This window comes from Microtus ochrogaster, unplaced genomic scaffold (assembly GCF_000317375.1).
Source record: "Microtus ochrogaster isolate Prairie Vole_2 unplaced genomic scaffold, MicOch1.0 UNK33, whole genome shotgun sequence".
Classification (NCBI taxonomy): domain Eukaryota; kingdom Metazoa; phylum Chordata; class Mammalia; order Rodentia; family Cricetidae; genus Microtus; species Microtus ochrogaster.
The window spans coordinates 3057073-3069651 of NW_004949131.1; the positions used below are offsets into that span (position 1 = coordinate 3057073).

General features: G+C 48.5%; 1 protein-coding gene across 1 annotated transcript in view; it reads right to left on the reverse strand.

The window, feature by feature from the left end:
• Nucleotides 1–3955: 3955 nt before the first annotated feature.
• The window catches only part of Alas1 (5'-aminolevulinate synthase 1), a 14475-nt gene continuing 5851 nt past the window's right edge, over nucleotides 3956–12579 (reverse strand). Inside the window, exons 4-11 of the mRNA XM_005368481.2 lie at nucleotides 12215–12364; nucleotides 11670–11892; nucleotides 9734–9918; nucleotides 8848–9027; nucleotides 8146–8310; nucleotides 6481–6749; nucleotides 5517–5679; nucleotides 3956–4250 (exon numbers count right to left, since the gene is read on the reverse strand). Of these exons, the coding sequence (XP_005368538.1) occupies nucleotides 4090–4250; nucleotides 5517–5679; nucleotides 6481–6749; nucleotides 8146–8310; nucleotides 8848–9027; nucleotides 9734–9918; nucleotides 11670–11892; nucleotides 12215–12364 (1496 nt within the window). The 3' untranslated portion in view covers nucleotides 3956–4089. The remainder of the gene's footprint in view (nucleotides 4251–5516; nucleotides 5680–6480; nucleotides 6750–8145; nucleotides 8311–8847; nucleotides 9028–9733; nucleotides 9919–11669; nucleotides 11893–12214; nucleotides 12365–12579) is intronic.

Sequence of the window (12579 nt, forward strand, 5' to 3'; positions counted from 1 at the left end):
GGGAGGCTGGAGGACAAGCCCAGGTGCTATCTTCAGGAATGCCGCCTGCCTCCTTCGAATCAGAGTCTCGTCTTGGCCTGATGCTCACCAATTAGGTGAGACTGGCTGGCCAGTGAGCTCCATGGGTCCTCCGGTCTCTGCTTCTGCAGCATTGGGATTATGGAAATCATCATGCATGCATTTTTTTAAGTGGGACAAGGGTCAAATCTGGGCCTCATGCTTGCAAGATATATATTTTGCTGAGCTATGCCCCCTGCTGGTCTACTGAGATTTTAACAAACAGCTCACTTGGTGCCCTAAGCCTCTAAAAATCTTGCAAACAAAACTTTCACGCCACCCTACAGTTTCACATTCCGTCGACTTGGAAAAACTATTGTTATTTTTAAGTAGTCACATGTCCCCCCCTGCTACCTGCAGACCCTTCCATCCTGTGTTCTCATAACCCCAAGAAGCAGGGAGGGACGATAGACCCGCAGACCTTGTTCACCCTGCTGGCTTCATTTTAGGAAGGAAAAATGGGTCCTCTCAAGCATCTGGACATTCTCCCTGCCAAAGGCAAACAATTCCACTTGAAGGAAAGGCAATGGAAGGTGTGCTAGGCATGGGAATGTGAGGAACAATGGTAGTTCTGGAAACTGGCACGAGGCCGCCAAACTGGGAAAACCCATCAGGAAGGAAATATACTGTGGTTCTGAGGTGTGTGACTTCTCTCATGCCCAGTGGCCTGTCTGGGTATGATGGGACCATGATATAGCCAAGTTCCACACGATGCTGTCAAGTAAAGGGACATGACCTGTAGGTCTGGCCTCAGCATAACCCTGCCCAGTGAGAACATGCAGTTCTCCCATCTACAGCTGTGAGACAGAATGCACAGCTGGATTCTTATATTTCCAGCTGCCTGGCCTTTCCTCAGCTCAGTCGTCCTGCTCACGTGATTTGGATGTCACCAGGGCCCCCTTTCATTCAATCAATACATATTTTCTCAGCACCTACTGAACACTGGGCTCTGTGCTGGACTTGGAGAGGACAGAATGGGAAAGACAAGGCACCTATCCTCAAAGCGATATTACAGCCAGGTGGTTATAGCACAAGTAATAATATGCCACTATAGGCAATGGTGGCACACACCTTTAATCCTAGCACTCAGGAGGCAGAGGCAGGCAGATCTCTGAGTTCTAGGTCAACCCGGTTGACAGACAAAGTTCCAGGACAGGCAGGGCTGCACAGAGAAACCCTGTCTCAGGGGGTGTGGGTGGGTAAGCAATATTACAACCATGTGTGGAAACCAGGTTATTGAAGGACATGAAAGCAGGAGGCCGAGAGAAGTGTGGTGATGTCAGAGGCTATTGCACAGGATTGTTCTCTCAGCCAAATGGCTGCCATCTGCAGGAATTCAACTGGACCTGCGGGCCAGAGGGCATCACAGCTGGGCTTGTTAACTTCGAAAAGGGTGTGGGGAGTCTCTCAGGACCCGTACTCAAGAATCCAGCCACCCCTCCTGTGGTAGTTTTAATGTAATCGGCTCCCATAAGCTCATAGAGAGTGGCAATATTACGAGGTGAGACTTTGTTAGAGTAGTTATGGCCTTACTGGAGGAAGCGTGTCACTGTGGAGGCGGGCTTTGAAGTCTTAAATATGCTCAACATATATAAGTTGAACATGATGTGTCTCAGTTCACTTCCTGCTGCCTGTGACTCAAGATGTAAGATTCTCAGGGACTGGAGAGATAGCTCAGTGGTTAAGAACACTTCCAGAGGACTAGGGTTAAATTCCTAGCACCCACATGCCAGCTCACAACTATCTCTGAATCCATAATCTGATACCCTCACACAGACATACAAGCAGGCAAAATACCAATACAAATCAAAGTAAATAATTTTTTTAAAAAAAATTTTTAAAAAGTGGTGGCAGCACTCAGGAGGCAGAGGTAGGTGGATCTCTGTGAGTTTGAGGCCAGCCTGGTCTACAAGAGCTAGTTCCAGGACAGGCTCTAAAATTACAGCAAAACCCTGTCTTGAAAAACCAAAAAAAAAAAAAAAAAAAAGATAAAGGAATTCTCGGCTCCTTCTACACACCATGTCTGCCTGCACACCATATTTCCTATCATGATGATAATAGACTCTGAACTATAAGTCACCCCATGGTCATGGTGTCTCTTCACAGCAATAGAAACCCTAAGAAACCTCTTTAACTTGTATGTAATTCTGCCCTAGTTGCGCATGGCCTGGGGGTATCTGGGAAGGGCTGAAGGATATAGGTGAGGAGGGATGAAGGGAGGAGGGGGAGGAGGGAATTCCGTCTTCTCTTTTTTAATAATTTTTTTTTAAAAAAGATTTATTTATTTATCATCTATACAGTGTTCTGTCTGCATACATGCCTGCAGACCAGAAGAGGGCACCAGATCTCATTACAGACGGTGGTGGCTGAGAATTGAACTCTGGTCGTCTAGATGAGCAGTCTGAGTCAACTCTCCAGCCCCCGGGAATTTCATTTCTTGTTTGTTTGTTTTGTTTTTTGGTTTTCAAGACAAGGTTTCTCTGTAACTCTGGGGCCTGTCCTAGAACTAGCTCTTATAGACCAGGCTGGCCTCGAACTCACAGAGATCCGTCTGCCTCTGCCTCCCGAGTGCTAGGATTAAAAGTGTACACCACCACCGCCCAGCCTGAACTCCATCTTCATAGGCCTGGGGAATAGACTGTCGTCCTAGATGGGTGTAGACCTTCCAGGTGGCTGTGCTGTCACCCACACCCTTGGCCATAAACTCCTATCTATTGCTGTGATGGTTTGAAAGAAAATGGCCCCCAAAGGGAATGGCCTTGTTGGAGGAAGTGTATCTCTGTGGGGGTGGGTTTTGAGGTCTCTGTTACTCAGGCTTCCGTGTTTTTCTAAGACCTCTCAGACTGCTGTTGGGGTGGAGGCAAAGGCAAAAGCGGGCAGCAGTAGCAGCAGCCTGGCCTAAGATGGGTTTGCTGCTATGTAAGAGAGCAGAGAGCTGGCTCTAGATGAGAGATTGCATCCCCTGAGCCAATGATGTGAGGACCAGGTGCAGAAGCGGCTGTGGGGGTGCGGGGGGGGGGGCGTGCAGAATGCTTTTTACACCATGTGGACCTGGGAGACCCCAGGAAGACTGTGAGGTGGGGTGCCTGGTGAAGCAGGCCCAACAGCAGTCATAGGAACAGCCAGCACAGAGGGACACTACTGGGAGCAGGGAACGGAGTGGCTTAGACTTGGACGGGAAAGCTGTAAAGAAAACCAAGACCAACCGCTCAGACACCACGGAGGGATCTAGTGAGAGGCAGAAGAACCAGTGGCTGGGTCTGGCAAGACTGGCAATAGGGGTGGCAAGGGCTGTGCAGAGGTGGGACAAAGACAGCTGCAGCTGTGAGGGGTCAGGTCTGGGTGCCAGCTTGGCTATGGGCTACAGGTCATGTCTGTTGTGCAGAAGAGACAGCAGAGGAGGAGAAGTATGTGACAGAAGACAAGGGATGGCTTCAGACTGCACAAGAAACGGCAAGACCCAAATACAAATGGAGAGGGCAGACGAGGTGCAGAAAGCCCTGCTCAGTCTCTACAGAGGGCATGATAGGGGCCAGGGAGGGGCAGGACACAAGACTTGGTAAACACAGATGGGCCCTCCTTCAGGCCTGACTGAAGTGTGACTTGCGGTGGGAAGTGTGAGGTTGAGGCAGTGGCTGAAGGAAAGCAGGAAGGACAGAACTGTGATGGCGGCTGTGGGCACACCGAGACAGGAGGTTTAAAGGGAAGTCAGCAGCAGGTGGCATCATTGCTTGCAGTTACCGGGGCACCAACTGGCCCACCTACAGGCTCAGTGCGGTGCTGGTCAGATCTGAACAGAGCACAAGGCCTGCAGGACATCAGTGTATACAGCTTCAGCGCAGGCCAGCTAAGTTATTTCTCCATTCAGCAGTCAACAGCAGAAATACCCAACACACAAGAATTTATTTTCAGGACTATAATTTTACTATAGATTAATATTTAATATATAATTTATTTCACATATAAAGACAATTCTGGCTACTATTTGGATATGGTAATGGTAGGGGGTTAGGTGAGTAACTGAGGTCATAGTCAGGCCTGGGCAGACACCATCTTGCTCATGCCTGAGAAATAGGCTTTTTCTCTCTCACTCATCACTTCGAAATGCAAGGGTCTCCTGCAGAAGTTGCACTCCGCTGACGAATGTGGCTTCAGCTCCAACCCTACTCGTTTCCACGTGACCAGCAGCTTCTCTGTGGGGAAAGACAGTGTTTGAGCCCCAAAGAATCAGAGCACGTCCACACAGAAGCCTGCACCCCAGTATTCAGGGCAGCAGCAATTCTGACTTCCATCAGTGCAAGCATCCAGCGCCCATGCACGGATGCAAATAGGAAATCATATGGCAATGAAAAAAACAGAGCTAGTCAACACCATGAAGGTATCTGAAAACCTTTTTTTTGCTTTTAGAGACAGGGTTTCTCTGTGTAGCCTTGGAGCCTGTTCTAGAACCAGGTTGGCCTTGAACTCACAGAGATCCACCTGCCTCTGCCTTCTGAGTGCTGGGATTACAGGCACGTGCCACCACTGCCTTTTAATTCTGTATTTCAAGAAAGTAAAATTTTCTTTAATCCCAGCACTTGGGAGGCAGAGGCAGGTAGATCTCTATGAGTTCAAAGCCAGCCTAGTCTACAGGAGCTAGCTCCAGGGCATGCACCAAAGCTACACAGAGAAACCTTGTCTCAAAAACCAAAAACAAAAAAGAAGGTAAAATTTATGGTGTGTGAATTAATCTCAGTGACACAGTTCTAAGAGTAAAAACACAACCCAGAGTTGGGTCTTACTTTACAAACCAGCTTCAGTAGCTGCTGCATGGTCAGTACGCTACCTGAGTATCTCAGGGACCTGGGGAAGGGGAGCTCAGGGGTCTTAGCCTGCTAAGACCCAGAGTTCAACTCTAGTACTAAAACCAAACAAAAGTCCTCTGAGTATCTTGAACATAAAGTCTATCTTTCGAAGTTACCTGACTTGGGAAGGTCCAAGAGGGCCTAGGGAGGCAATGGCCAACTAAAACTAAAAGCCCCTTCAGTGTCTACCTCAGGATGGACATGGCGGGTGGGGAACAGCACAGAGCCACCAGAATGACGTAGTTCAAGGACCTCATATCGGGAAAGGGAGAGAGTGCGGAGGAATGTGAGCGGGATTCTAAAGACCAGGGCAGACTTGTACCATCAGAGGCCTCTAGTCCCCTCAACAGCCACAACCCACATGACAGAAGAGAGGGCATGGCGGGGGGAGGGGGGGGCAGGCTCCCTGAGAGCTTCCAAACAGACCGTGCACACTGTCAAGTGAGTCACTACTGTTTAATTTTAGAGTTTTGTCATGTGCCAGCCGAGGGCATGCTTAGCTGCTTGGGACAGGAAGAAACTACTGCCCGCATGAAGCATCAGGTAAACCCTGCCAGAGCTTCGTGTGGTCCCAGTGTGGTGGAGACATTCCCCGGAATCACTGCACCAACTCACCGAGGAAGAAGTTCATCATCTGTGGGGTGTGGTGTGGGGTGGGGGCGATCCGTAGGAGCTCCTCCCCACGCGGTACCGTGGGGTAGTTGATGGCTTGGACGTAGATGTTGTGCCTGGTCATCAGTTCGTCACAGATTTCTGTGTTTTTAGCAGCATCGGCGACCTAAGGTCAGTGACAGCAGGGGCAGGGTCAGAATAAGACATGCTAATTTGGCAGAGACAGTCAAGAACACAGTGTCCATGCATGTGGCTCAGGCTCAAGGCCAGACTGCAGCCGAGTGTACAAGCCTGGAGGAGGTGGGCAATGCTGCCTGGACGCCTGCAGTTTAAGGGAGCTAACATTCGCAGGACGGGCTACAACCCAGGTACGAAATGTCACACAGCTGCCCTCTCAGGTCCTGTACAGTCAAGGAGGCACACACGGCTGCCCTGTCAGGTCCTGTATGGTCCAGGAGGTGCACACGGCTGCCCTCTCAGGTCCTGTACGGTCAAGGAGGTGTACACGCTGTCCTCTCAGGTCCTGTACGGTCAAGGAGGTGCTTTTGTTTTGTTTTTTTCATGCAAGCAAATCCTGTTCCCAGGAGGGTCTGCCTGCTCTGGGGTACTAGCTATTTCCTTACACTAACCGTGATGTCAGCAGGGATGTGACTGCAGAGGGAAGTGCAAGCCCGGCTCTGAAATGCACCAGGTGGAAAGTCACACCTCAAAGCTGCCCGCTCTTGGCTTCCAGAGCTGTCCAGACACAAGTTCCGTGTTTACTCTGTTAAGGTTACTGCTCTGGAGAGGGAATCTGTGCTCCAGCTCAAAGACTTCCTTCTTATTGTGAAGGCAGCCCAGACACTGAAGACAGAGGGCCACTGGGTGGCCCCAGCCCTAGCAATCTCCCTGCACAAGCCCAGCTTTAGGAAGGTGGACAGAACACTGGCATGTCACGTGTGGAGTTCGACCACAGACAGGCCATTACCCGCACAGGTATGATGTGACTTGGGCAGTGGATGACCGGGAGGCCGGCGTCCATCAGCATCTGCCTCATCAGCTTGACATTGCGCTGGTGCTGGCGGCGGAGGGCGCGCCCCTCGGCACTCTTCAGGATCCGCACGGACTCTAGCGCTCCAGCCAGCAACATGGGAGGCAGGGAGGTGGTGAAAATAAAGCCAGCAGCGTAGGATCGTACGGTGTCGATCAGCAAACTTGTGCTGGCGATGTACCCTCCGACACAGCCGAACGCCTTACCTGGGAGGAAGAGGAGCTGTTAGGTTGGCAACAGCAGCATGGGTGCCGAGAGGCACCGCAGACTTTGCGGCCGTCACCTGGCTAAAGCATCTGTGGCAGGACTGAACCCTTACTTGCTGTTCAAGCAAAGGGCAGAGTCTGGACAATTGGCATTTGCTGGATAAATACAAACACTCAGAACCTGTTAGGGCTGATTTAGGGTCAGGCTTGTTTTTCAGTTCTGGCTAAGGCCCTTGTATAATCTGTGTCTCATATTTCAGGATTAAGGGCTCCAAAAGGGTTGGTTCTCAGGAGCTTTAACTCTCTGTTCTGAAGTGAACATTTTTCTCAACCACAAGAGGATTAAGCAGGGGCAAACTCCTCAAGTGGAAATTTCTCTGCTTAGCACTTCCACCTCACTGGGCCACACCTCCACCAAGCCTACCCCACACACTGGAATTGGCATTTGAATAGGGGGCTTTCCTCTGGGTCTGGAGGAGGCTTCACTCCCTTGACAGGGCTGGAAGACGCTGGGTTTTCCTTGCTGGTCCTTAACTAAGTATAGGTTCTAACTTAGCATTCACTGACTGCTACATGGGTTTCTCACTGCCCTTAACAAACTCAGAATGTTTATAGAAAGAGAAAAGAAAAAGAAAAACCCTTGAATTTCTACAACCTCTCAGCAATTCTTACAGGCGAAGGCAACATCTACAGTAATGAGCTATAAATACTCATTTATCTTCTCTACAGAAATCCTGATACAGTTGCCAGTGCTATTTCCATCACATTGATGGGGAGAAAACAAAACAAAACAGGCATGGAAAGGTCACACAACCAGGGAGCTGCACAGCCGGGACTGAGGGCCAGACTTTGGTGCCATATGAGGAGAGGAGCAGGCTGGGACAGCAGAGCGCTGGCTCCCTGGGCCAGGCACAGAGCACAGCATTTCCCAGCACCTGCTGGAAGAGCACTGGGGCGCTGGCTCCTTCAGAATCCAGCAGCACAGAGTGAAGGCCTTTGTCACAGGATGCAGTAAGAGCCAGAAGAATGGCTGGAATGAGCTCAGATGGCAAGTAATGTAATTCCTGTCATGTTTAGCTGTGGGAGTCTGCGAGCCTCCATTTCCCCAGGGATGCTCCGAAGCAGGGCTAGCATCCACTAGAATGAAAAAATTCACTGCAAGATGGAAGTGGTGCCATGCCTACAGAGCCAGCACTGGGGAACTTGAAGCAGGAGGGCCATCGTGAGGTCAGCCTGGGCTATAGACTAAAACAAAATGCACCCCAAAGAGAAACAGTCCAGGCTTTACATGCTACCACACTGCTTCCTATCCTGATGCCGGTCAGACCAGCCAGCCGCTGGTCTTGTTATATATCCGAAGTTCAGTGTAAAAGTAGAATTTACAAAGCACACACACCAAGTGTCCCAGAAATGATGTCCATTTTTGACATGACTCCATCCCGGTCACCGATCCCTCCACCTCGAGCACCATACAGCCCCACTGCGTGGACTTCATCCACAAACGTGATTGCTCCAAACTCATGGGCCACATCACACAGCTCTTCCAGTGGGCACACTGCTCCTAAAGAAAGCCACAGAAAATATTAATATTCGTGGTTAGAGCCAAAGCAAAGGACTTACATTCTTTTTCTGTTTTTCTGAGACAGGGTTTCTCTGTATACCCTGGCTACCCTGGAACTCTGTCTGGAGACCAGGCTGGCTTTGAACTCAGTTCCATTAGTCTCTGCCTTCTGAGTGCTGGGATTAAAGGTGTGTGCCACCAATGCCTGGCTTGCCTTATATTCTGTGGGGTCACTTTTAGTACTGGAGAGAAAATGAACTTACCCCAGTACCTATTTGCCTTGAGGTCACAGTCTAGCAACAGCCAGAGCAGAAAACCCGGTTACCCCATCCATACAATGTCTCTCAATTATAGAATCCCAGCAGAGACAAAAATGCAAAACCAAAGGAAACCTCCTATTTTTGTTTGTTCCTGGCAATGAGTGTAGCACTGGAGACACCGTGAAGCAGAAGCCTGACGACCAGCTCTGCCCCCAGGGCCAACACACTGCACCTTTTAATCAGTTCAAGGCTTCAGACTGTCTCAGCACAGACTCACCATCCATGGAATGAACAGTTTCGAATGCTACTATCTTGGGAATTGCGGGGTCAGATCTTTGCAGCAGTTCTCTGAGATGGTTGACATCGTTGTGGCGAAAGATGTATTTTGGCACTCGACTGTTGCGAATCCCTTGGATCATGGAGGCATGGTTCCCAGAATCAGAGTAAATTTCACAGCCTGATGTGAGAAAAATGCATCTTAGGGGCAGAGGCATCAAAGACAACTGACATCCTGGACAGGTACAACAGACCTTTTCCTGCTGACAGTGCCTTGAAAATGTTCACTATGAAAGACACCGTGAGTCAGTATTTGTCCTGACATGGTAACTAGCTACTGTGTCTCTTCTCAGAAAATGCAAAGGCAAAGATAGCCCATGGCTGTTGGGATGGAGCTCGGTTGCAAGGCACTTGATTTACATGAGCTGACGCCCTGCGTTCTATCCCAGCATCATGAAACACAGAACACAAAAAAAAAACACAGAACATGGAGAACAACCTTAAAGCCACAATGCCACATACTCAGAAGCCCAGCATTCTGAGGCGGGAGAACCAACAGCATGAAGCCAGCCTGTGTTACACAGTGAGATTATGTGCAAAAATAAAAACTGTCTCAAAAAATAAAATGGGTACCTCATTTAAACTCAATGAAGATGTGACTAAATGCAATGAAGCATCTGCTAAAGGAGCTTCTTAGAATATGACTACAATCGAGTCAGGGGCTTGAGGGCAGGACCTTCTGACCACGTTCTGCTAGAACTCCCAGTCAGCACCTCGTGCTGATCCAGGCTGCCAGGCTGACTTGGAGGGGCCTTCTTAGTAGCCAATGCTCTTGTCATTATGCAGACCCTCAAACGTGCTAGGACACTGACACAAGGCCTCCTTACCAGGCATCATCTTAGCCAGGGTGAAGAGGGTGGAGTCGTTGGCTACGAAGCAGGAGGAAAACAAGAGCGCTGCATCTTTGCCATGGAGGTCGGCCAGCGCCTGCTCCAGTTCCACGTGGAACTTGCTGGTGCCAGAAATATTCCTAGTTCCACCAGCTCCTGCACCATGCTGCTTCACAGTCTCCCTGTTAAAAATAAGTGAAATACTAATACTCCAGGGTTCAGATCTCCAGAACTTATTAAAGATTTACTTATTTATTATGTGTACAGTGTTCTGCCTGCATGGATGCCTGCATGCCATAAGAGGGCACCAGACCTCATTACAGATGGCTATGAGCCACCATGTGGTTGCTGGAATTGAACTCTAGATCTCTGGAAGAACAGCCAGTTCTCTCAATCTCTGAGCCATCTCTCTAGTTCCAGAATTCATTTAAAATCCAGGGGTCTTACATTCCTACAACCCCAGCACTGGAGCAGAGGGGATCTCAAAAAACAAAGATAAAAGGCTATGGAGTAAAGACCTAAGGCTGCCCTCAGGCTTCTAAGCACACCCCACCCCACCCTACACATACAAGTACATAGCACACATAAATACACACTATAACACACACTCTCTCTCTTCTCTCTCTCTCTCTCTCTCTCACACACACACACGAACACTTTAGGGTTGGGGCTGGAGCTCAGTTGGTAGAGTGCTTACTTAGTATATAAAAAGCCATGGGTTCAATTCCTGGTACTGCATAAACACACATGGAGTATGTGCCTGTAATCCCAGCATACACACAAAACAACAACAACAAGACCATGATTATACTTCAACTAAGCAAGAAAACTCACAGTTCTATTTTTATTTCATTTTAATTTTTTGTTTGTTTGTTTTTTTTGAAACAGGATCTCACTATGTAGCTCTAGCTATCCTGGAACTCACTATGCAGACCAGGCTGGCCTTGAATTAACAGAGACCTGTCTGCCTTTGCCTCCCAAGTGCTGGGATTAAAGGCATGCACCAGTATGACCAATTTATTTTTTATTAAAAAAAAAAGAACCTTTTAACCCATGGTTCTAAACATCATATAAATTGGTCCTCTTTCCAGAACCCAAGAAAATGAAAATTATGTTGATCTCACCTAGGAGCTCTTTCATTATGAAACCTGGGCCATAAATCTTAGAGCGATTGTTAAGAATAAGTGTTCAGGGACTGGAGCAATGACTCAGTGGTTAAGAGCATTGACTATTCTTCCAGAGGACCCAGGTTCAATTCCTAGTTCCAGAAGATCAAATAGCCTCTTCTGACCTCTAAGGCACACACATGGCAGACATGCAGGTAAAATACTCATGCACATAAAATAAATAAATCTTTCAGCTTAAGTGTTCATTTAACAGTCATTAAGACATATTAGCCATGTAACTTAAATAAGGCTTCTTTTTCTAAGAATAATCACTGCCTCAACAATAAGTTAAGAGAAAGCACACTCTAGAAGGCAGCAAAGCAGTCACACATTAGGACACATGCAAATGCTATTGCTCAACCTCATATGGGACTCTCTTTAGCAAGCCCTTGGAGAATTTGATGAACAACTCTCTCAAGCCATGGTGAGCCTCCTGAAGGACAAAGATGGGACCTCCATCCTTTTAAACACGTCATCCTGAAATAGCCTTTTCCACTACCTTCATATTTGTCTCTAAGAAAGTCAACAGCGGTGGTTATCAAAGGCTGAGAACATGTGCCAGTGAGGTGGCTTAGCAGGGAGGGGCTTTGCTGTAAAGTATGGTGGCCTGCACTCAATCCTGGGACTCCTGGACCGGAGGACCGAGAGCTGTGTCCACAGGGAACAGCAGTATCACCGTGGCACACTTGCAGTGACTAAATATTCTCCCACAAAACGTCCAGCTGTAAAAGCCATCTATGTCTTGCCAAATAATGCCAGTTACTTACATGACTGCCCCACACACGCGCGGGTGACGACTCATGCCTAGGTAGTCGTTACTGCACCAGACCGACACCTGCTTTTTGGTGAGGAGGGAGTCGGTGTAGTCGTCAGCCATGGGGAAGATTTGTGCTCTCCGGTTCACAGTTTTAAAAACTCGGTAGGTATGGTCATTTTTTTTCTCATCAATTTTCTTCTCAAAGAAACGATCATATTGAAAAGTAGAAACAGCTAAAATGGAGACAAACAAAAGACAGTGCAGTCTTTTAAGAAGACTCTCCGGGTTTGGGGAAAGACAGACCTGAGTTCAGGTCTCAGCTTGGCCATTTCATGGCTATATTCAGGACTAGAATGATGTCCCAGTACCGTGACAAGTGCAGGGTACACTGTTCAGTATATAGGCAATGGGTAACAAAAGAGAGGAGGCCAATGATCAGTAGCATCAGTACCACTGAGCCCAACAGTACTCAAGCAAGGACCACAGGACTCTCCCTCACCATGCTGCTTTGCCTCCAATCTGACATACAGTTAACTCACAAAAGACAAGACTCACATTTTGGCAAGTTATCCTGAAGAAGATGAGACACTCTTTCTGGCCTCTGCTTCCGCATGATATCCTGGAAGTTCTTCAGCTGCTGGCTTGGATCCTCTCCACCAGTTTTCACACTGGTCACACTGGGGGTCACAGAGTTTTGGGCAATTTCTGTGGCAAAAATAACAAGAGGCATAAAAGATGGACTTTATATTCTTAGTTCACAATACCTTCTAGGCATAATAGTTAATGGGGGTGGGCCGGCACAGCTGAAGCAGTTCATCAGCTAAGAGCACTGGCTGCTCTCCTGGAGGGGGTGGGCAGGCACAGTTGGAGCAGCACTAACTGCTCTCCTGGAGGGGTTGGGCGGGCACAGCTGGAACAGT